This window comes from Phodopus roborovskii, unplaced genomic scaffold (genome assembly GCF_943737965.1).
Source record: "Phodopus roborovskii unplaced genomic scaffold, PHOROB, whole genome shotgun sequence".
Lineage (NCBI taxonomy): Eukaryota > Metazoa > Chordata > Mammalia > Rodentia > Cricetidae > Phodopus > Phodopus roborovskii.
Window position 1 is genome coordinate 27260478 of NW_026126541.1, and position 26648 is coordinate 27287125.

The window sequence follows — 26648 nt, forward strand, 5'->3', positions numbered from 1 at the left end:
ATACAAGAGATAAATGCAGTATCAGTCACACATGCTTACATATGTCACTAAGTCACATAGTCGCCACAGGGACACATACACCGATATATACTCCACACAGGCCCAAATTCCCAAGCCTTTGTTTGTGTGCTTATCGCTGCCACACTCATTGTGCCTTCCTTTCTTGATTTCCGAGTTGCTTGTGGCCTCACTAGATGCTTATCGCTCCTTGTCTGGAACTGTGCATCCTGCGAATTACCAAGATGACTTTCCTTACCAGAGCTCTCTTCATATCACTACTTCGCCCTACAGATTCTATATCAGCTGTTATTCATTGGCATCCGTGTTGGTCTATAGACCCGACTCAGGGCTCTCCTAATCTATATCCCTCTTAGATTGTGTTTCTCAATGTCACTATGGCTGTAGCTCTCAGAGCCTATAGAGGGTGCCTCATGCATATCTGCTCAGAGGGTGGAAATGATGAGTCTTTTCTTCCTGCAGAACTTCACTCAGTCATTCCATTTCTAGTTATCAACTAATGTGTGTTTGAAAACTGTGTAGCTATGTTGGTTAATAGTCCTTTTCAAAAATAGTGACACCGGGGCCAGCAAGATGGCTCAGTGTGTAGGAGTGTTTGGTGCCAACCCCAAGGAGCCAAGTTCTGTCTCTTGGACCCACATAGAAGAAGGAAAGAACTTACTCTTGCAAGTTGTCCTTTGACTTCTATGCTCCTACATGTGCAGCCTACACACATAAACACAATAACAATAAAAATGTTAAGTGTAACAAATTAGTAACATTGTTTGGTGCAATCTAATTTTTCCTTAAGTGGTTGGTATACATACATGTGCCATACCTAATAACTGCTAAAATGATGATGACTTTGTAAATTTTTATTTTATTATACATAAACATTTTAAAACACATTGGTGTACCCAAGGCATATTCTTTTAAATTTTGGTTATTTACTTTGTTTCAGTTCTATTTTAATTTTAAAGATCTCTTACAGCTTTCCATTATTCCTCAAATGGATTCTCATTTCATAAACCCATGTTTCAGAGCCCTCTATGCGCTCACACTCTATGCCACAAGTCTCAGCCATTCAGGGCTGTTTGATGGTGTTGGTCTCCATAGTTCATTTCTAGCTGGACGTTGGTTCCAGTTTTTCCATCACTGTGTACACTCCATCCAGCCTATACTCAAGCTTCATCATTTTCCAAGATTTCCCTTGTGGGTCTATTCTCGAGTCCTCTTTTCTCATGTTCTCCTCCTTTGTTTTTATATCATACAGTCTTATGGTTTGTGTTAAGTAAATGAGCCTGTCATCAGAAGGGCTAGACTGGCTGGAAAACACCTGTGATGATTATGTGATGAAGTACACTTTCAAAAGACATTTGGAAACAAGCCATACCTATATGACTTCTTCCTGCTTTCTTCCTTTTTTTCCTTTACTTATTTTTCCCCCACAGACAAACTAGTCAAGAGAGAAACTCCATTTCAGTTTCTTAGCCTCAAAGAGATTTGCGAGAAAGTTAGGTAAAATTCCAGAATTGGGTTTGCTCTAGAATCCACCATTCCATTTATCTTCTGTCTCTCTTGTCCCTAGCATGTTGCTTCGGTCCCTTCTCCTTCTGTGCCTTCTGACTATGCTGGGGACATTCCTTCCTTTCTAACCCTGCTTTCTCAGTTTAACTATGTTCACTTGAACTAACTGTCTGCTGCCCCAGCCAGTGGTTTCACCCAGTACCAATTTCTGTTGCATCTCTATATTTTCTTTTATAATTATTTATGTTTTTATGTTTTGGTTTTTTTGAGACAGGGTTTCTCTGTGTAGCTTTGACTTTCCTGGAACTTGTTTTGTCCTCGAACTCACAGAGATCCTCCTGCCTCTGCCTCTTTAGTGCAGGGATTAAAAGTGCACAGGCACAGCCTGGCTTTTGAGCATCTATATTTTCAAGTTCATACTTACATGGATTAAGCACATTGGTGATTAACTCTAATGATGAATTTTTGTCACACTAAACAAGGAAGTAAAAAGCACTTGCCTTTGAAATCATTTAACCAAGAGCCAATTCAGATTTGAATTATCTACTTCATGTTCCCTTTGTATTCCATCCTTCATCTATCAGTTGTGAGTCTGAATCAGTACTTGCCGGAAGACTGTCTGTCTGTGTTTGTCAGTTTTGTCTGTGTGTGTCTGTGTTCTGTCTGCCTATGTCTGTGTCTTCTGTCCCTAAAAAAGGACTTCACTATGTATTTATCAATCAGCACAGAAACAATAGGATACTTTATAGAAATCTCTGAGATTTTACAATGATTAAGTCACTGGCTCCAACTAATCTCAACTGACCAGATAGCAATTAGTATGACAAATAGACATGCTTATCAAGCAATATCCAAATCTAGTTGCATTGAACATTTATGGTGGATATTCATTTTCGAAGATTGGGTTCAGTCTCTGTATTGACTGCTTTCAACAAATGATACACACGCATTATTCTGGGTCAGGGGCATACGAGAGTACATAATTTAAGATTACAGATACACGTTAACTTACATTCAAAAGCTGATTATATGGAAAATCCAAGGCAAGTAGGGTTGATTGTTACATTGTTCTCTTACAAGTGGATTAAACAAATAGGCTGAGTGCATAGCAGGACAGCAGTCTTATGTGACCTCAAGGTATATTATCATCTCTGGCCATGAGGTCCAGAAAAAGTTCCATCTCTTAGAATGTAGAAGGTATTTTTCATCATATTGCATTAATACCCATGTTAACAACATATTTTTCTATTAGGAAAATGTTAAGATATTCACCAAGGTAGAGACCATGTAAGCATATACTTACCACACAGGTTCATTTACAAAGATTTTAATATATATGTATCTTTTAACTTTTTAAAAATTTATGCATTTATGTAAAATTTTATATGGATTGTGTGTGTGTGTGTATATCTGTGCACAACATGTATGCCTATTGTTTATGGAAGCCAGCAGAGGACACTGGATGTCTGAACCTGTGGTTACAGATGGTTGAGACCTGCCATGTGGGTGCTGAGACTTGACCCTCGGTCCCCTAGATGAGCATTCAGTGATCCTAACTGCTGAGCTCATCTTTTTCTTCTACATAAGTTTGCCTTGACAAATTGCTGTATCATATTTTATAACACCTGTCATTTTGTTTTTAATATATTGTCCATTAATCATGGCCTTAATGATTATGTGATATTCAGCTTCAACATTTAATTATACATTGTCCAAGATAGAGGATGTAAGAGAGAAATCAAAATTCAGCAAACATATCTAATAAAATGTCTACCTAGTTTGTATACAAGTTATTATTTGTTAAACAAGTGTTATGTAGAAATTGTTAGGTAATTATTATTTCAATTTTATCAAATTCCCAAAGTGGAAATTAATTATTTTATTTGAATTTTTTTTCAAGACAGGGTTTCTCTGTGACTTTGGAGGCTGTCCTGGAGCTAGCTCTTGTAGATCAGACTGGCTTCAAAGACACAGAGATCCACCTGCCCCAGCCTCCCAAGTGCTGGGATTAAAGGCATGAGCCACCAATGCCCAGCTACTTGTACTTTTTAATAATTAAAATATTATTATGTGAGTCATTAATAATTTTCTGGTTAGTTACCAGCAAGAATTATTTCTTGGGTTCCTCTTTTTACCTTATGCTATTTCATTCATGCACAGTCTTTAGTGTGTACTTTTGAATGGATGATGAACAGGGACATGAAAGCAGTAGGAACCTTCTTGGTAGATAGTAATATTCAGTAGGAAACCAGGAACTACATGTTGCTGCTAGATGTAACTGACTTGTTGATGAAACAGGACAGCTAGTACTATGAGCTTTAAATGCATATAAAAGGTTAATCATTTTCGAGTCCCAGGACAACCAGGGCTACTCAGAGATGCCCAGCTAAAGAGATTAGAAGTGTTTGTCTATGACAAGGACAAAGCAGAGGGCCTATGACCACAGTGCAGTGCTACCTTTTATACATATGTGTATGTATGCATGTATGTATGTATGTACGTAATGTATGTATTATGTATAAGCATGTAATTATAACCTGCTGATTCTGAAAAAAAAGTTAATCATTTTCATACCTCTCATGAATAAAGAATCTGCTTTACAGGGTGTTGTTCACAAGTGAAATTCTCTAATTAATTTCCACTGATTGCTTGTTTTCTCTTTCTCCAGCTCTTGTAAATGTGAAACTCTGGGCCATTGATCGACAATGTTTTCAAACAATAATGATGAGGACAGGACTCATCAAGCATACCGAATATATGGAATTTTTAAAAAGGTAGGACACTTATTTCTTTCTTTCAACTTGGAATATATTAGTACCTCCTCGAAGTGCAGCTGTGTGTGTGTGTGTGTGTGTGTGTGTGTGTGTGTGTGTGTGAGTGAGTGTGCTTATGTGTGTGTGTGAGTGAGTGAGTGCGCACGCACGCATGCACATATATGCATGCCTTTATCTCAGTGTTAATTGCTTACCAATTTGTGGAAGAGCCAAATGACTTTGGGTGGGCTTTGTTATATTTTTGCTCCTGGTTCTCAGAATGTGTGGTTAAGTTAGGGCATCCAAATCTTACCCAGTATACTCAGACATGCAGAATTTTCTCAGAGATACCAATGAGAATTCACTTGAGCAGGAAAGGATGTTCATTCTCACAATCTAGTAGTTAATGTGTTTACACTACTTTCTCTAAACAGACTGCAGTGCCTCACTGAGCTCTCCCCTGTGGGTTTCCATAGGAAAAGTAACACAGCTAAGGAAGAGACATTCCACAAGGCAGCTTGTTAGCCTATAATCCACTTATTTCCAGTTCCTTTTTAATTCATAGATTATAATGATAACTCAATGTAGGGTAAAGATTTTAATGGAAAACTTACTTCTCATTTCTTAGAAAAACACTGATATTCACTGTCATTACACTTTAACATATATGTAATTTTAGCATATATACATAACTTTAATTTTGAAAGAAAGATTGGCAATTCTAGTAACTTTAAACATATTTGTATTGGGGCCTAGGAGGTAGCAGAGTGGCTGAGAATGCTAACAAGCTTGAGGACTTGGGAAAATACTAGGCATGGCATGCATGTCTATAACCCCAGCATGGTGGGGGCAGAACTGAGATGGGCATACCACTGAGGCCTGCTGGCCAGCCAGGCTAACTAAAATAGTGAGCCACAGGTTCAGTAAGAGAGCCTGTTTCAGGAGACTAAGGGGGGGGGAGTGACAGAGCAGGACACCTGAGAGCCCTTTGCTGCTGTGCATGTGTGCACCTACACAGAAACACACACACACACAGACACACACACACAAACACATACACACACACAGACACACACAGACACACACACAGACACACACAGACAGACAGACACACACACAGACACACACACACAGACACACACAGACACACACACAGACACACACACACAGACACACACAGACACACACACAGACACACACAGACAGACAGACACACACACAGACACACACACAGACACACACAGACACACACACAGACACACACAGACAGACAGACACACACACAGACACACACACACAGACACACACAGATACACACACACAGACACACACACAGACACACACACACAGACACACACACACAGACACACACACACAGACACACAGACACACATACACACACACACACACACACACACACACACACACACACACACACACCCTGTCAATACATACACATCCACACCTCCAAAATTTGTGTAGATTATGTGAAACAAGGACAGTGCACACTGAGGTTTCCTTTTTGATGGCTAGAATATGAAACTTTTTATTTCTACAGTTTTACTTTGTGTGAGTAAGTGGTTAAAATGGAGCTAAGAAGTCAAATTCACATTTTATTTCAGTAGTATATCTTAACAGATATCTATTAAGTTTTCTTAAAATGCAATTTTAATGTTCCTTACTTGGGTATTTCTGTTAATTAATTTTGTTTCTACTTCATCTTTTATACATTTTTCATTTCCACATGAAATCTTTTTGTTATATTCCTGCTGAAAGGACAATAAAATTCTAATTTGATATCAAGTAATAATATATTAGAATAGTTCAATGTCAGCAGGGTGTTTTCTTTTCCCCTTGGTGTGATTAGATGAGGAGAGGTAGAAATATAAATTTCTTTTGAAGTTTAGTATAGTTTGAAAGGAAATTAAATTATTGAGATGCCATATTTATGTGGCAAGATATATATGAGTTCACTGGTGTGTGTGTGTGTGTGTGTGTGTGTATTGAGAGACTGAGAAAAAGATAAAGAATGCATATTCATTTTAAGCCTTAAAATGCAAAGCTATTGATCTGACAATACTCTGATGAAAACTTCAGTTGGTAATCAATAAAATGCTGTGTGGGGGTGGGCTTGTCATCTCAGCTTGAGTCATTACGATGCTGATTTTAGTTTCCATGAATTTGTAATCTCAAGGAATGGGCCAAATGGCAATCAGATACTCTTTTGGACGATTCTAGGAAGATCTCGTTTTGTGTGTGTGATCACAGCTACCTTAGATTTACAATGTGTTTTTGACACTGAATATTAATGGATCACTAGGATGAGTGATTTTTTTGATGTTGTTGTTGTCATTAGTTTGCTTAGGACAAACAGAATTGACAAGTGGAATAAAAGAGAAGTGGGCACTACTAACTTTGATGGCACTTTGCATTTGGCCACTGTCTAGAAACAATTTTGCGCTATATGTTAAATAGCATAGAGAGTTGGCAAGATGGCCACCCATGTGTGCTTTAATCTTCTGAAATTGGTGAAATTGTGACTGTGATTTAGCACCTCCCTCTCTACAGCCCTTCAGTGGTTCACGGTCTTAGATTATTGATACTCTCATTATCTGGATGTTCTAGGCTTTTCTCCACCAATAACTGACTAGTTTTCTCAGCCTGGGATCTTGAGTTACACAAGTGGAATGATTCCATGTGACTTTGAGCCTATTTCCAGGCTTTCCTACAGCACACTCATCTGTCTTTCCTCCCAGTCATCATTGGTTAAGGCTTTTTTCTTTGTTTAAATCCAGTCCACAAATGCTGATCTGAACCATGGAGCTATCACCATTTTCTCTCTAGTTTCACCTCTACTGCATGCTTTACTGCCCACTTTCTTTGATTATAATTTTGTTACTTTTCCTCCTCATCTTCCTCTTCTTCTTCTCCTGTTCTCTATTCTCTCTCTCTCTCTGCCCTCCTCCTTCTTCTTTTTGATGGTGCTCAAATAGTGAGGAACATCCATTCTTTCTACACATTCCCAGGGCAATTATTCTTGGTACCACTGATTTTGTGAAGCTTTTAAAAGAGAATGTAACAGGGCTGGAGAATGACCCAGCAGTGAAGAGCAATGACTGCTCTTCTAGAGGGCCTAAGTTCAATTCCTCAAACACACATGGTAGCTTACAAGCATCTATGTCTCTAGTCTCAGAAGAGTTGACACTCACCCCTGATCTCCCCAAGCATTGCATTCATATGGTGCAAGACATACATGCAGACAAAAGAATCCACACACAGAAAATAAAAGTTAAAAGTAGGAGGGGGGCATAACAACACCCAAGGGAAATGATGAAAAGTCTCACTAAAACTGGAATTCTAAAATCAATTAAAATTTATGCTATGAATTTTGAATCACTTATTACCCTATTTGTTGTTTTTAAAGCACATTGACTTGCAGCTCATTTGTATAATATAAAACATTGAAGTTTTGCATGGTCAACTCAATCCAATGTTTTATTGATGACTTCATGTTGAGGAAGGGTTACCTAGTTTAATATTATAAAAAGACAAAATAGTTTAAAGGTCTCTTTTAGTGCTCTGTGGCAATTGTGGAGGCATATTTCTCTCTGGGCCAGCTACATAAAACTTAGATCTGAAGTTATCTACTGTTGATAAAGAGGCAAAGCAATCGTGACATTGTTTGAAAAAGTTTAGGAAATGATAGTATACTATTATTATGGTATGATAATATAATGCCAATTCTCAGTGAGTCTCATTTCACATCGTAGCACCTTCGTATGGGAGGAATTTCAGGATGGGCAGGGTTAAAAGGGAGTGAGTCTGTGTCAGGGCCATTTCTTATTTGCCCTCCTTGTTTTCCCAAATAAGCACATACATTTGGAGATGGACACATGTTTATGAACTCAAAACACAGCTTTCACCTCAAAAGGGAATAGAAAATAGTTTGTTTTGAGGCACGTTGGGTGGCACACACGCTTGAGAGACAGAGCCAGGTAGATCTCTGAGTTCTAGGCTAGCCAGGTCTATATAGAGAGACCCTGCCACAAAACAAAAACAAAAAAGAAAAATTTTAAGGTTGGCCCCAATACCATGTGCCAATGTGAAAAATTGTAATGAGTTTTTCAGTTGTAGAACAAGAAGCCATCCACCAAAGCACTTTTCCAACACATTGGTAAAATCATCCAATGGGTGGATTATGTCAACTTGAGGAAATCTCTGTCACAGATTATCTGATGACATACTTAGTCTCTAGGTTGGTGGAAGCTGGTGCTGTAGTAAGCTAGTAGTACATCCCAAAGTTTTTGCCCAATAGTCATGATAATGATAGGTCAGACCTAGCTAGAGGTAAGTGTTGAAAGGTTACTAAGGGAGTAAACAGCACTAGGTAATTTGGCTCTTTTTGGTTCTGCAACACTCCAGCTGTCAATGTTGGTCTTGTAGACTCTTTAACACAGGTATGGAACCTTCTTTGATAACTTCAGTTCATGCTAGACACATACATGTAATTGGGTAGTAGTTGTACTAGTAGAGAGTGTTTCCTTTTTTCACAAAGTTGGCCTTTATTTTGATTTCAGTGTATTTATCCATTTTGTAACTGTCATTCATACTGCTTGGCCCCCTCTTTGCTGTTCAATGCCACATCAGACTGTGATTCTGGATCTTTATTTAGTTATTTCTATTCTGTGCCTGTGTTACACATTCCCTGATGTAAACACAGATGTTACTCTGCAAGCATAACACAAAGTAAGTCAAATAAAGTGACTAATAAGGGAATGAAAATAGCTCAAGGGGCAGTGCTAGGAAGTATGGCATGATGGCTGTCTGTCAAACAGTTTCTTTGCCATTTGCCTCGGCGTCTAGAAAATGAGCCAAACAACTTCCATAGATAATTAAAATTTTTGCTCTCTGAGCTCATCTTCTGGTGCTACTGTTGATGGTGTTTCCTCATGCAAAGATCCATAAGGCTATAACTGTGCTCACTAGTCTCTGCTGATATGACCTGAGATGTTGTTTAGTTCAATGCTATGATGGTTATGACAATCATGATGATGGATCATATTTTATGATGGTGGTGATGATGATGCTGATAGGTCATGGTTTATGGTAGTGCTGGCAATTATGATGATAAATCATGGGGTATGATGGTGACAACAATTATGGTGATGGACTCTCATTTAGGATGGTGATGTTGATGGTGATAGACATGGTTTATGTTACTTTCTTCACAGACAAAACAGACACAAGAGGAGCTTTGTGAAACTTTCTTACAGCTTCAGTCACATGGTCTTTTGTTTCCTTATGTTTTCTATTTTCCCTCTGAGTAGACGTTATCTTCTGTCTTTAAGAGGAAATTTCACAGTATAATCTATGAAAACACACTAAATTTAAATACTGTGGCTGAAAATAAGACCAGGGTTCCCTCAAGATAGCCATAACTTTTGATGTCTCTTCCTTGATATTGGACTGGAGCTATTTCCTCTGGATGTGGATGAAAATCTTCTATCATGAAGCAGAGTTGCTGGGATGATCTACAGAAGAGCTTGACCCATAGGCACAAAGTTATATAAGCAGAATAAGTAAGGTATGTTAGATTCTGTGATCCCAGAACCTAGAGGCAGAGGAAGGATGATTGCCATGAGTTTGAAGTCACCTGGCCTATAGAGTGAAACACTGCCTCAAACTACAAAATGGAAGGGAGGAAGGAAGGGAGGGAGGGAGGGAGGAAAGGAGGGAGGGAAGGAAAAGAAAGAAAGAAGGAAGGGAAGGAAGAAAAGAAGGAAGGAAAGAATGGAAGGGAGGGAGGGAGAAAAGGAGGAGGGAGAAATGGAGAGAGGGAGAAAAAGAAACAAGAAAGAAGAAAGGAAGGGAAGAAGGAATGAAGGAATGAAGGAAGGAAGCCATAAAACCTAAACAAAACAGGCCAACACAGTGATAGCCAGGTCTCTGGAAAGAGAGGAGAGCATCACCAGAAAGCTATTGGAGGTTACAGCCACTCTTCTGTCTTGTCCCAGCTGCTGTTGTTTTAGGATAATAGAATAAATAGGACGAGGAAGCTTGGCTGGTGGTGGAATGTCTTTAATGGTGCACTTGCAAACCTAGCTGCCATTGTAGGAAAGAGGACTTTTCTGGTGGTGAGTCACTCATAATTCTGAAAGTAAGCCCAATAGACTCATTGGTTCACCACCCTGGACTTGGATGGAATACTAGGGGCTATTACTGTCCTATCTGGAACAAATAGACACTTCTATTTGCCTTCTAGGGAAAATCATAAGACACTTGAATTTAATATAATTAAATGCCAAAGTTCACATTTTCTGTTTACACGAATAGAAAGTTGAAGTTTGGGATCTTTGAAGGATACAGGTGACTATTTGGCTTTGTATTCTCTTTCTAACCATTAAGGACATTAGAGGTATTTTAAAATTTACAACTATGACTTCCATGGTTTACCCTGGAACCTATGGAAGCCATGGCTCCTGGGAGATAACTTCTAACCAAAGCCCAGAGCTAATAGTTCTGTATGAGAACCTTTGTGGTGCAAGGTGCCAAGAAGATGATAGAATCTTTGTAAATACTAGTGCTGTACAGTGATTCTGCCTTCCATAGTTTCGTCACTGATCAAAAGTTTGATTTTTGTATGCTGTAAAGTTTCTGTCTTCCTTGTCTCCTTCCCCAGGAAGTGAACCCCAAGTCCAGTTTTCTCTTTCCAACTGTAATGGCTTACATATACATTTAACATGTGATTAAATAAATGTGGTGTTTATATATGTATTGGAAAGGTAGGTGTATTCTCCCTGGGTAATGCATATAATGTTGTTATTGACATTTTGCTGGAAGTCATAATACCCTTGGTGAGGAATATAATAGCATTTGAGACGTTTTCTCAAGGTCCGTAGCTAAGCCAAAACCTCTCTAACCCTCATAGTTTCTGTCACTATTGTCACTGTCAGAAGATGTGATTTTACTCCCGTGATCTGACTGAACAATAAGAACCAAATGACATTGAATGTAAGATATAGTGTAATGTCATCTTTCTGTATACTTTGAAGATGAACCAACAGAATCTCAGGCCACACCTGGCTTACCTAAATAAGAAACAGTGAAGACAGGGACTGGGGTTTGTGTAATCACAGTCTCCTGGGCATCCTATCACATCTGCCCTCATGTTCTATTTGTTGTCTAATAAAATCTTCTCACTGGAGAAAACCAAAGCAATGATTGATTAATGGTGTTTTCTGTCTTCCAGAGGAAACTCTCTCTTTCTCCCTCTCTCTCTGTGGTGGTGTACATCTGTATTATTATTATTATTTTATTTAAATTAAAACCAATCTTATTTTACATGCCAATCCCAATTCCCTTTCCCTCCCATCCTCCCACCATCTTGCCATCCCTCCCCTGAATCCACTTCTCAGAAAGGGTGAGGCCTCCCATGGGGGATCATCAAAGAGGAATCTTACACCATTAATTTACTCTTATGTAGGCTTTATATTCCTTTTGTCTCTGCGTTCACTCTTCAAGAATGAAGTTTCTAAACCCATCACAAAATTTCCCTCTTATCCAATATTAAAATCTAAAAAACATAGTTTCTTATTAACACTCTTACAGCCCATTTTGTTATTTATTTATTTATTGAGACAGGATATCACTTCATAGCTCTGGCTAGAACCTACTATGTAGATCAGGGTGGCCTTGAACTCACAGAGATGCACCTGGTCTGTCTCTTGAGTTCTGGGATTAAGGTTGTGTGCCACTCACCTTGTTTTCAATACTTTTATTTTGCAACATATTTGAACAGGCGTAGCTGGGAATAAAGCAGTAATATGAAATTACTCATTTTACTGATGAAGAACTGAGCCTGTCACTGGGGAAAGTCTGAAATTTGGCTGTCCCAGAATGCCAAATATCTTTTCTTCAAAATCTCCCATGTAAAATTCTTTCCAGTTTTGATTGACTGAACATATGCTCCACTGTTACACAATTCCTGTATTCTTTAAGACTCATGTTAAGGTTGTCATAACCTCCATGAAAAAGGAAATGACTATACACAGTTGTCCGTGGATATCAATTTTAAGTGACAGATGTGGGGCTTGGGTAGGAAATGTGCATATTTTTGTTATAGTTTTTTTTTTTTTGACAGTGTCTCACTATATGTCCTGCATTGTCCTAGAACTCACTATACATTTCAGTCTGATTTCTAACTCAAAATCCCACTGCCTCTGCATCATGAGTGAATGAAGGAGGCAGTGATAGGATTATAGGAATGTGCACCATACCTGGAAGAAAGTTTGCTATTTATTTATTCATCTTTTCAATTTATTTTAGGTGCTTTAAACAAGGTCTCTATGTAGCACTGACTGTCCTAGAACTCACTATATAAACCAGGCTAGCCTTCAACTCACAGTGATCTACCCTGAGATTAAAGGTATGACCTACCACACCCAACTTGAATGTTTGCATTTTTAACAAGTTCTAAGTTAAGTTCGTGCTGCCTGGATATCTTAAATATTTTTATGACATACTGATAGAGAGGATGTCTGGGTTTAAATCACGGTTTCACCAGTCATAGATTTGTAATTTTAGCACAGTATCATTAAGGTTAAGTATAGTAATAAAAACATTTACATCATGAAAAATAAAAATTAGAAATAAATAAAGCAATAGTAAATATTTACTCAATATATAGTAAACAAGGTCCAAAGTATTTGACATGCGTTAGTTTCTTTAATTCTCAACAAAAGTCTATAAAATAATCATGGCCATTTACATTTTTACAGATGAAAATAATGAGGCTATCATGTTCTATAGATAGTATCCAGAATACTCAGAAACAGCTAGATGTTGAGATGCTACTTCCTATATACCTTGTCCCTTCTCAGCAAACTGACATTGGATGCTACCCAAGATTCCTACAGTGGACTGACTTTGTCTTTGCAGTGTGTCAGTTTCCATTCTCATATTCCCCCACCCCCGCTGCTAAATATCAGCATTATTTTCCTTCTTGTACCCTTGTGCCCTTTAGATGGAGATTTCTGTCCTGCCCCGTCCTATAGCTGTTCAGTTCCAAACACACAGAGGCTTATATTAATTATAAGCGGTTTAGCTTATTGCTCAGGTTTATTACTAACTAGTTCTTACAACTTAAATTAACCCATAATTATTATCTATGTTTAGCCACATGGTTTGGTACCTTTTCTCAGTAAGGTATTCTCATCTTGCTTCCTCTGCATCTCTCTGGCAATTCCTTCTCTATCTTTCCTCTTTCCAGAATTCTCCTAGTCTGGTAGCCTCGCCTGTACTTCCTGCCTGGCTCTGTCAGTCAGTTTTATTAAACCAATATGACTGACAAATCTTTACAATGAACAAGAACATTAACCCACATCGTGTCCCTAGAATATGTTTCACAAATGAACACTCAACACCAGCTTAAGAATAATTGCTTTGGATGATCCAAGCTCTTTTGGAGGTATCTCAAGCAGAAGCCACGGCTAATGATGCCCAGGCTACTATACTCAACAAACTCTCAATCACTATAGATGGAGAAAACAAGATATTCAATGACTTCAATGACAAAGCCAGGTTTTCACAATACATATCCACAAATCCAGCCCTACAGAAAGTTCTGGAAGGAAAACTCCAACCCAAGGAAGTTAAGTACACTCACAATGACATAGGCAATAGATAATCCCATTTTAACAGAACTCAAAAGAAAAAGCAGGGCAAATATACTCACAATATCACTGCCAACAGCAAATCTAAAACAAACAAGAATTAACAATCAATGGTCCTTATTTTTCCTCAATATTAAGGTCTTAACTCGCCTATAAAAAGACACAAGCTAACAAAATGGATACAAAGACAGAACCCATCCTTCTGCTGCATACAAAAACACATCTAAGCTTCAAAAACAGACACTATCTCAGGGTAAACGGTTTGGAAGAGATCTTTCAATCAAATGGACCCAAGAAGCAAGCAGGTGTATCTATCCTAATATCTAACAAGTTAGACTTCAAACCAAAATCATTCAAAAGAGATGAAGAAGGTAATTTCATATTCATCACAGGACAAATCCATCAGTACAAAGTCTCAATTATGAAAATCTATGCCCCAAATACAAAGGCACTCACATTCGTAAAAGAAACATTATTAAAACTCAAAGATCACATAAAACCTCACACACTCATAGTGGGAGACTTCAACACCCCACTTTCACCACTAGAAAGGACCATGAGGCAGAAACTTAACAAAGAAACAAAAGAACTAACAGAAGTTATGTCCCAATTGGTTTTAACAGACATCTATAAAACATTCCATGCAAACACAAAAGAATATACTTCTTCTCAGCTCCACATGGAACCTTTTCTAAAACCAACCACATACTAGGTGACATAACAAACCTCAACAGATTAAAAAAAAAAAAAGGAATACTTCCTCCCCTGTATCATATCAGACCACCATGCTTTAAAGTTGGAATTCAACAACACCACGAATTGCAGAAACCCTACAAATGCATGGAAACTGAACAATGTGCAATTGCACCATTCCTGGGCCAGGGAAGAAATAAAGAAATTAAAGATTTCCTAGAATCCAAAGAGAATTAAGACAACATACCCAAACTTATGGGACATTTTGAAAGCAGTGCTATGAGGAAAGTTCATTGCACTAAGTGCCCACATGAAGAAAACAGAGGATAGTCACATTGGAGAATTACCCTAGAACAAAAGGAAGCAAACTCACCCCGGAGGAGTAGAGGCCAGGAAATAATCAATTAATAATCAATTTGAGGGCTGAAATCAATAAAGTAGAAACTAGGAAAACAATACAAAGAATCAATGTAATAAAGAATTGGTTCTTTGAGAAAATCAACAAGATAGGAGCAGGAGAGGGGGGGCAGTGAGTGGAGAGGGAGTTAAGAGAAAGAGAAGGGGAGGAGAACATGTGGGACCAGGAAGATTAAGTCGGTGAACAAATAGATGGGGGCAAGAAAAGAGATATCATAATAGAGGGAGTCATTATAGGTTTGAAAAGAAAACTGATTCTAGAGAAATGTCCAGAGACCTACAAGGATGACTCCAACTGAGCAACAGTGGAGAGGCTACCATAAATGCCCTTCCCTGATAATGTGATCGATAACCAACTTATATGCCATTCTAGAACCTTCATCTAGTAGCTGTTGGAAACAGAAGCAGACACCTACGGCTAAACACTTAGCTGAACTCCTGGAATCCAGTTGCAGAGAGGGAGGAGTGATAAGAAAAGGGGTCAAGATCAGGTTACAGAAACCCACAGAGACAGCTGACCTGAACAATTGGGAGCTCATGGACCCCCAGACTGATAGCTGGGAAACCAGCACTGGACTGACTCAGACCCTCTGAACGTGGGTCTCAGTTAGAAGGCCTGGACAGTCTAAGGGACCTTTGACAGTGGAACCAGGTGCATGAAAATACTTTGGAAGCACATTCCCCATGGAGGGATACTCCCTTAGCCTAGAGACAGGAGGGAGGGCCTAGACCATACTCCGCATCACTTGAGAGATGTTGATGATGATCCCTTCTAGAAGGCATCACCCTCCTTGTGGAGTGGGTAGGGAATGGGATGGGAGTGGGGGGTCGGGGAGGCATGGGAGGGAGGGAGAGGGAACTGGGATCTATATGTAAAATAAGATGTGTGTGTGTGTGTGTGTGTGTGTGTGTGTGTAAAAGAACAATTGCTTTAAGTGATATGTAACACATTGGTGTCTTAGGGCCATGTCAGCCTGGTGGAAAGATTTTTTTTTTATAGTTTGTCAGTCCACACACCCTGCATTTTCGCAGTCAATGGGATTTCTACAGTGCATATTAAGAGCCAGTGTTTTCTGTTTGTGGCTGGCTTTTACCCTCTTGATCATGAATCCCTAAGGTTTAGGCTAAGTTCTCTTCTGGCTTGAGATGGGTTCTATGTATGATCTCTGAAGGCATTTAGGGAACATTTCTTATATCCTTTAAAAGGAGAAATCCGGATTCTACTGTTTGGAGTGAAAGGACAACTATACCCAATTCAACTTGCAGAGATTACATTTCTGGACCATCAGCATCACGAAACCCTTTCCTCTAGACTTCTTGATAATTTACCATGGAATATGTAAAAATGTAGTGCATATGAAAGCAGCTTTAGGAATTTTAGACCATTTTAGTTTTAAAAAGTAAGTGGCAGGCCTGTTGAGCCTTTAAGTTGTTTTGAGCTTTAATGAAGTTTCACTTGAAAACAAAACCTTCCTTAGAATTAAGCTTGACAAAACTGGCATGGTTCTAATTTGAAGGGAAAGAATGTGAAGAATAAATAAAGAGATTCAGCCACTCTGTATTTTCAAGCATGAATGCTTAAAGAACATTTTGTCATATTAGATCCATTCTCATTAAGCATGCCATGAGAAGCAGATAAATAGAAAAGTGGCCATTAATTTCATGTTGTCAACCACCATTTGCACAAATGTCTCAATATTGATGCTTTACAAAAAGGAAAGGCCATATGACCTCAGATATTTGCATAATTATATGTTGATTTTTCCACATGTTCATTAGATCATATCATGTATAGGTACTGCCATCTCTAAATATTTGTTATACTTCTTGAAAATAATCAACATGAATGATTTACTGCTTTGTGGTTATAATGAATGTCATAGTTGAGGAGGTCCTATGTGGTCCAGAAGAAGACAGGGCCCCAGCTGAGGGACAGAACATGACCCACCTGGTTTTACAGAGCTCAGTCTCTATGGAAGCTGTAGGCTTGTTTCTCACCATAGCCCTAAGGATACTTGCTTGGCATTCTGGGATTTGAGAAGCCACAGCTTTGTGACGAAGCGTTTAATATCCTCCCATTTTGTTGTTGCTTTGAATCTTACAAATTGCTCCTGTGGCGGAGCTTATCTTATTTCTGTATCATACATATAGTGCTTATCTATGGTCCTATTTTGTGAAGTGTTTTACATAGGAAGGATGAAGCCGCTGGCCCCGAGTGCTTTTCCATAATGAAATCTGTTCTGGATGAATATATTCAGAAGGAAACTACAGGCTGTGGGGGCAATTAAGAAGGCGAGTCTCTTAGGTCAAAACATGAAGATCTCAATTCTATAACACAGAATCTTCACTTCTGAATATTGGTGAGAAATCTGAGAGAATATGGAGTGAGGATGAGAGCAGGCTGCCGAGGGAGGAAGTAAATATGATTGCTGAGACATGAAAGCATCCTGGCTGGTAAATGTTTGTTAGATGCACAGGGATTGAACGGGTGGGGCAAACACGGCAGGTTGTGGTTTTGTTCTGTTTTGCTTGAAATAGGATCAATCATGGTTTATTGCTACAGTTCACTGAGGTGAATTCCTAAAGCAGTTTGAGAGCCCGTTTTCCAGGAGGGTGGGGCTCGCCTACTCAGGCAGTTCTGGTCTCTGCCTCAGTGGAGGGCGCAGGCAACCACATGCACTGGAGGAGCACAGGTGTGCCATTTCTCCAGAGAACTTTAAGTCTTGGGAACATGGCCCCCACTGTGAAGAAGGAGGCCCGTGACGGAACATAGCAGGCTCACCGTATTTCACCCTTTACACATGATACCATTTAGACAAAACCATATGAGGAAGTTGGTCTGTCCACATTGCAGAGGGCACAGCGGGGGACACGGCAGTGGCAAATTCTCAATCACCACACAACTGGATTCAAAACAGAGCCAGTCTTGAATGCCTTGTTCTGGAAATAACGTGATACTGACTTCTGGAAGACAAGGAATGACAGAGGAAGATAAGAGTATTACTTATAATTTCATTTTTATGGAATTAAGGTGATCATTGGTATATAAAAGATATCTGAATCTAAGTAGAGGCCATCCCAGTATGTTGACAATGTCATTACTCGGAACATTTTAATCACTGAGAAAAGTTCCTAGCATAGAATTTTGGAACTAGTGTCTTTAATAACACACCTATGTATATTGAAATGTATCTTTCCATACATGAAATAAATATGAACTTTTTAAAAATAGGGGAAAGAATTATTCCCTCAAGGTTATTCTAATAGTCATTTCATGTTTAAAATTTACTCTGTGCATGTTCAATAAATAACAGAATATTTATGCTGAAGCCTAGAAGGATGCCAATTAAGCAGCACAACTTCTGCCATGCTATAAATACAGAGAATGTAAAATTATTCTGCACTTTCTAAGAAGTTAAATTCTCTTTTCTCAGTTTACTGGAAGCAGTCCAATGGATAAATACTTCATTCCTTATTTGCAAAAATGTACTTGATGTCTGGCCTGTTGCATAAACAAAGATAAATAAAAATTGCCTGGAAGGATGGATTTGTTTTATTTTTTAAAAAGAAATTAAACATATAAATAAATTCAATACAAACAGAGCCAAGATTTAAAGCAATAAAGGGGAAATATTAAAAGTTAAGGAATTGGGCCTCTGAGATGGAGTCTTTAATGGGTGAAGAATGAGTAAAGATGCTTGTTGCTAAGCCCACTTACCTGGGTTCTATCACCAGGATCCTATGGTAGAAGGAGAAAACTGACTTCCTTCGATTTGTCCTCTGAAGCCCACACATGTACCATGGCAAGTGAATGAACATGTGTGTGTATGAGCATGCATGTGCTTGCTTGCATGCACACATACAGAGTAAATAAATAAGCACTTTTTATATTACTTATTTAAAATAATAATCAAGAACTATATTAAGAACTAATTCAAGAATTAAAAATAACAATTCAAGAACTATAATCCAGATAATTAAAAATTCCTAGAAGTTTGAATAGTCTTAGTATACATAATACAGTCTGTGTGCTGATAATATTCCTTTTGTAATTAAATTTGGGTGTTGTGGGCACAGAAACCGGGGAGAGATATAAGATTTTTGGTGCTGTTTTCTTCCTTTCTCCACTCCTTCACACTCTTTCTCAATTTATATTTTGATATTATCTGTGTGAAAATATGAAGAAACACTCCAGCACTGTCCCTACAAATTACTGGTAAGTAGTAAATCCCTATTTAGAAGGATTTGTTGACTTGTCATTTAAGTCAGTTAATACTAATTTACTCTTTATATTTTTATAGGTAATATTTTTATTAGCATGCAAATAAATTGTTTTGTTGTGACATTTTTAGACATATATATCATATTTGCCTTATTGTTCCCCGTCTGTCCTATTTATCTTTCATGACTCACACATATATTCAGACACACATTCACATATACACACATACACACATACATATACTTTATATATATATATATACACACACATGTGCACATATATATGATAACTATATTTATATGTAATATACATTATATAAAATTTTAATCTAGATTCTGCATCTGCAAGAAAACATGAAGTGAAATATTTGTCTGAGTCTGGCTTACTTCACTTAGCATAATGATTTCAAGGCTAATTCATTTTATTGCAAATCTTATAATTTCATTCTTCTCTATAGCTAAATAAAATTCCATTGTGTGCTTGTATGCATTAGCTTTAGCCATTTATCTTTTAGTAGACATCTAGACTGGTGGATACATTGGCTACAGTGAGTAGTGCAGAAATAAACATACATCTGTGTGTTTTACTGCCAGGACCTTTTGGGCATATACCTAGAAGTTATCTACCTGGGCCATATGGTAGTTACAGTTTTATACAGTTTTGTTTTTCTGTGGGATCTTCATACTGAACACACTGTCTGTACAAATCACATTTCCTCCACCAATGAAGGAAAGTTTCTTTCTCCCCACATCCATGTGTTGTCCTTTGTGTCCTTTGTGCCAATATAGCCATTCTGACTGCAGTGAGACAGGATTACAAAGTGTGTTTTAATTATTCACTGATGGCTAAAGATATTGAATACTTTTTCAAGTATTTGTTCGCCATTTGTCTTTCTGCTTTTGAAAACTTGCTTTTGAATTCACCATCCCTTTTATTCCAAAAGCCTACCAAAAAAACACTTATCTTGGTCTCACCTGGATCATTCTTTTGTCTTGCTGCCATGAAAACCTGTCAATTTGGCCTGGCCAGGGTTAATGGAAGCCAAGTGCAAAATGATAGCTAGAGGTGTGGTGGTGCTGGTGGTGGTTGTGGGGAGACAGGAATAATCCAGTGAAGTGAGGGGCCTTCTAGTTGGAACTGAATGTTGGTGGAGTCTGAAAAGCAACAAAGGCCTAAGCCATCAAGCATCACAGGCACACGGTGACAGATTTAGTGTTTGTGTAAAGAGCAGAGTCTGTGCTTAACAGAGAATCAGGAATGAGCTATGCTGAAAGGAATGTACCCACAGATATAGATGTATCAAGAAATTTCATAGTTTGAGAAGAGCTGTGGACAAAAATTAATCCATAATCTTTAAGAACTGACATTGGAGTCACAGATGATGTTTTGTGGGCATCTCAAATAGCTTTTGACAGAAAGAATGCTTTCCTAAATTACTACTTTTCTTTTTATTTGTGCTCATGTGTGTGTATGCATGCACGTGTGTGTGTGTGTGTGTGTGTGTGTGTGTGTGTGTGTGTGTGTGTGTGTGTTGGAGTGTGTGTGGGGGTGCATGTCCATATGTACACAGGTAGAGGTCACACATTGTCATACATCTTCATCTGTTGCTTTCAATTTTATTTTATTTTACTTTGAGGTGAGATCTGTCACTGAACCTGGAGTTGGCTGTTTTGCTAGGCTGGTTGGCAGGCAAGACTTAGTTATCTCCCTGTTCCCCCTACCTAGTGCTTGGGATGGAGACTGCTGCACCAGGATTTTCTGGTGCTCCTAATCATGTTTATCCAGCAAGCACTTTATACAATAAGCCAATCTCCCCTATCCTATTTTTCATATCATATTTAAATCATTAAAAATTAAAAATTAAACATCTATTTCATAAAATTTCCAAAATTGTGGCGGGAGAGATGGATTAGTGGATTTGAGTATCTGTTGCTATTGCAGAGGACCCAAATTGAATTCTTAGCATTAATATGCCGACTCACAACCATCTGTAATTCCTGTTACAGGTGATCTTCTGTAACCTATGGGCACCTGTGGGATCTTCTCTGGCCTCTGTGGGCACCAATCAGTCATGGTGCACATATACTTGCAGGCAAAACAGATATACAAATTAAATTAATCTAATTATTTTCTGAAACTGAAAAAGAAAAACCATTGTGTTTTCATATTCCAGAGACAACTAATGTGAAGATACTTATTGATATCTGTGGTATTTTTCTCCTTATATACAACATTTACATAATTATCTTCATGTTGCAGACACATTTTAAAATGTTGCTAATTTAACATTACATCGGCTATTAAATTCTTCCAAAGTCTTTTTGGCTGCCTTTGCCACCATGATCTACTTTTCCACCTGATTGGGATGCACACTGGGTTCATTGACAGCAGGGGAGGAGGTGGATGATGTAATCAGAACACAGTAGAAGGAAAGGTACACAGCCTTGATCTGTTCACTCATGTTCACTCATGTTCTCTCGCTACACATGTGGAGCAAGGACTAATCAGATTTTTCTCAGACGGTGGGAAACAGTGTCGGGGGAAATAATGAAGAAAATATGTGGTTTGGTCACAAGCATAATGTCATGGGGCTTTACATGTTCATAACAAGGGATTATACTGGTCCTCTGTAGTTCTAATGATAAAAAGATGAAAGTTGAACATTTCTAATTTGGCTAAAACTTTTGAACTAATTTGTTCTTACAATCATTATATACCCATGTGGACATTAACCAGGTCAAAATGGAGGAGCTGCCTAGGTCTTCAGAAGGCCTGAAGGCCTATTCCCAGATAATTCCCTCTTACAAGGGTAGCCAATGTTCTGCTTTCATTTCATTTAAATGTACATTTCAAAACAAAATGTCTGGGTCACAGTGGAGGCATCCATTTAACTTTTATAGATACATCATATTATATCTCACAGTGAATGAGCCAGTTTATACCGCCTCCAAAATATGAAATAGTCATGTTTCAAATTCTCACCAATATTTGTTACTGCCAGCATTCTTAAGCTTATGTGGTTGAAACATTATATATAGCTTTTGAGCATAAGGCTCAAAGTATTTATAATTACTTTGAAAGTATTTTTCCTAATTAATAGACCCATAAAATAAATTTTCTTTAAAATGATAAGACATTAAGTAGATCGAGAGCCTAAATCATACCCCATGCATTTATCATCTTCTACAAAGAAGCCACATGACAAAAGTTGTAAAGGAGATTATCTTCAATAAATGATTTTTTGAGAAACTTAATATTTACATACATAAGAAAGGAAAAGGGCCAGGCTGTGGTGACCCATGCCTTTAGTCCCAGCACTCAGGAAGCAGAGGCAGAGGCAGGCAGATCTTTGTGAGTTCAAGGCCTGCATGGGCTACAGAGTGAGTGCCAGGATAGCATCCAAAGCTACACAGAGAAACCCTGTCTGAAAAAAACAAGGAAAAAAAAAAAAAACAAAAACAAAAACAAAACAAAAAAAAGGAACTGAAGGAACTGGACCATGATTATAATACTTAATACAAACTACACTCAAAATGAATTTTAAAGGCTTGAATGCAAAACCTGAAATCTGTAAAAGAAAGCATAAGGGGAAAGTATTGGCATACACAGATAATTGTTTTCTGACAAGGGACTCCAAATGCATAGGTAAGATTAGAAAGACGGGAGTAAACCACACTCAGAAATTACCGCACAGGAAGGGATTCAGTAGAGTGAAGGGATAGCCTCTTTAATGGGAGAAAGAATCTAGAAACCAACATCTGCTAAGGGGCCAACATACATAGTACTTAAGAAATACCAACAATTAAATAATGAGAAAACGAATAACTTGTTTTTTTTTTTTTTTTTAAGTGGAGGAAGGACCCGAATAGATACTTTTTCAAAGAGAAGTCAGAAGGATGGGGTATACGTATATAAGAGAAATCCATCCAATTTACAGATTGCCTTGCCCAGTTTATTCAAGGGCATCTTGTCCTAATGAGATACACAAGTTGCACAAGTTGTGATGAAATCCTAACTGCCCTTTTGGATGGGTAATGTTCTACAGATGACTAGAAGTTCACCTTGGTGTAGGTTTAACTGTCGACTTCGACCACTTTTAGGAGGGAGCCTTTTTAAATTTTTATTTATTTATTTATTCATTTATTGGGAGGGAGCTTTTTTTAATTTTTATTTATTTATTTATTTATTCATTTATTGGGAGGGAGCTTTTTTTAATTTTTATTTATTTATTATTTATTTATTCATTTATTGGGAGGGAGCTTTTTTAAATTTTTATTTATTTATTTATTCATTTATTGGGAGGGAGCTTTTTTTAAATTTTATTTATTTATTTATTCATTCATTATTGGGAGGGAGCTTTTTTAATTTTTATTTATTTATCCATTCATTTATTGGGAGGGAGCTTTTTTAAATTTTTATTTATTTATTCATTCATTCATTCATTTATTGGGAGGGAGCTTTTTTAAATTTTTATTTATTTATTCATTCATTCATTCATTTATTGGGAGGGAGCTTTTTTAAATTTTTATTTATTTATTCATTCATTCATTCATTTATTGGGAGGGAGCTTTTTTAAATTTTTATTTATTTATTCATTCATTCATTCATTTATTGGGAGGGAGCTTTTTTAAAATTTTTATTTATTTATTTATTTATTGGGAGGGAGCTTTTTTAAATTTTTATTTATTTATTTATTTATTCATTCATTTATTGGGAGGGAGCTTTTTTTTAATTTTTATTTATTCATTCATTCATTTATTGGGAGGGAGCTTTTTAAATTTTTATTTATTTATTTATTCATTCATTTATTGGGAGGGAGCTTTTTTAGGCGCATTCCATTGTTGCCCCCTTTTTCCTTCTCCTTTGTGCTGTGTTTCACATTGATGCGCCCTTTGCAGCAGGAAACCACACAGCTCATCTGTGTGCCTGCATAGCAGATCTCTTTTTTGTGTGTTTATTTTGCTTGCCATTTTTTTTTTCTTGCTGGTAGTTTTTAAAGAATAACGTTAGTATCTGTAGATGGACTGGTGGGCTTTAAGGGAAAGCCACGAAATCAGAACTGTTTTAGTAATAATTCCAAGGTCCGATTTTCTTATTAAATGCCCACCCTCTCACAGAATTCCAGCACAGTGTCTCAGTGACTAAAACAGCTACCAGAAGCACATGAAATTTTGCATTTACATTTTCTCAGTTTTACTGTCTATTATGGTGAATGTGAATAGCTAAATTCCATAAGATCAAAAACTCTCTGAGATCCCCAATAGTCTTTCAAACTATAAAATGTCCTTTGTAATAAAATATATGAAACCAAACTTTGAAATTAAAATTAGATACAGTGGGGACAAATAAACAAATTAGAATTTCATAGTAAAATGTTTTTATTTCTTATATTAATATTTGAAAGCAGATAATTCTCACTGAAGGAGAATGGGTAAGACAGACCTTATGAGAACGTAAAAGACCTTTATTTTTTTACCTCCAACCAGATGAAAGCATCCAAGAAGCTAAGCACTACTACAAAATTTCCCGGGTTTTTGCTTTTGTGCTGGAGTTCACAGAATAATGAGCTGGACCGATGGTTTTATTGTTGCTTTTGTTTTTTCATGTGTTGTTGGGATAACTTCCTTCAATTAAACTGTAGAAGCTTTTGAAGAGATTATATGAATTTTCTTGTGGGAAAGAGCCATACTTCTAGGGACAGAGCTGGGCATTCTCCAAGTAACCTATGCTGTTCATCGCCTCTGTGCAAAGGTGGCAATAGTAACATCACTTTCGGGTAGAACATGACCGAGAACCTGAACTAACAGCAAATTTCAAACTCAGCAGCAGGTTTTACCGTGAGCCACAAGGCTTTCAGGTCTTGTTAGCAGAAGGTCACCTCTGCTAACTTCATATTGAGAATATAAAATGTGAGTTGTACCTTTCTTCTCAGCAGCCTCAACTCCTGGTACTTTGACACATGCCACAGAATTCACTTGTGAATTCACTGTATCTAGAAATTTTTGAAAGTTTCCCGAAACATTTTGATGTCTGAGACAGGTGAAGGCCCAGCATTCGTTACCTTGGCTTCTCTGAATCCTGTGTTACCATAGGAACAAAAAAAGTGTTTTAAAATGCCTAGAGCATGTCAGCATTGCATACAGGTAGCCCTCTCTTTGCATAAGAGTGGTCTGTACATACATTCTTTTTTATAATACCCTAAATTTTAATCCATGTGACAAATTCCCTCTAGGATTCAGTGCTAGGACAGCTTTTGTCATGTTTCTAGACAAACACAGGTATATTAGTCACACATTAAGAATTATAAATTCCAGGACTGGAATATGTGATCATTGTTCATTATCTGAACTCCTCCTCCAAAAGTTTCTAGAACCTTCCCACATAGTGCCACCCATTGGGAAACCATACTATTAATCTTTGGGGGTTTAATTCATATTAAAACTATACTTTGTCTCTCAAAACCCAAAAGAACAGGTTGGCATATAGAAAGGAGCTACTCTTAGAAGTGGTGGTCATAGGCCATGTCTTTGGTCTCATATTGCCTCTGACTTGTGTATAGTGTTAAAATACTTTAAAAAGTTGGTAACTAAATTTAACAATTGGGAACTACATAAAATTCAACTTTCTTGCTATTTCAAAGATCCAGCAGCTCTGGGTTTACACTTCCAAGCCATCCAATATCTTCTTTGTGCTTGGTCTCACACCTTCATACAGCTTTGTTTCCTCTGCAAAGATTAATTTGATTCCAATGTGATGGGTTCTAAAATCACCATAGAGACAAATTTCTGGGAAAGTTGGCAATGGACCTATGAGATTAGGTTAAGGTGGAAAGATCTCATTCCCAGTGTGGGAAGCACCATTCTGTAGAAATGAGCATAGGCAGAGTGAAAGGAGAGTGAGCTGTGTACCAGCATCCAGTTCCCTCTGCTCCCTGACTGCAGACACAGTGTAGCCAGATACCTCATGGTCCTGATGCCACGACTTCTCCATTTTAATGGTGAAGTGCATCCTTCAACTAGGAGCAAAAATAATCCCTCCTTTCCTCTAACAAACAAACAATATGCAACTCCAAGCTGGGTGTGGTGGTGCACACCTTTTATCCCAGCACTCGGGAGGCAGAAGCAGTCAGATCTTCATGAGTTGGAGGCCAGCCTGAACTATAAAGTGAGTTGCAGGTCATTTGGGGCTATACATGAAGCCTCTTTTCAAAACTAAAATAAAATAAAACAAAACTCCCAGTGTTGCCTTAGTTGAAAGAAATTCAATCTTAACTTTAGTGTATGTTTTTCATCTGAGATTTTAATTTGAACAATTTTTATTCTCTTAGATTTTATATGTTTTCCTTGGCTTTCACGAATAGAACCATGC

At 37.7% G+C, this 26648-nt stretch overlaps 1 protein-coding gene across 2 annotated transcripts in view; it reads left to right on the plus strand.

The window, feature by feature from the left end:
- The window catches only part of Prkg1 (protein kinase cGMP-dependent 1), a 1151895-nt gene that overhangs the window by 735210 nt on the left and 390037 nt on the right, over positions 1-26648 (plus strand). For both annotated transcript variants that reach the window (XM_051199947.1, XM_051199946.1), the window contains exon 4: positions 4193-4298. In XM_051199947.1, the coding sequence (XP_051055904.1) occupies positions 4193-4298 (106 nt within the window). The remainder of the gene's footprint in view (positions 1-4192; positions 4299-26648) is intronic.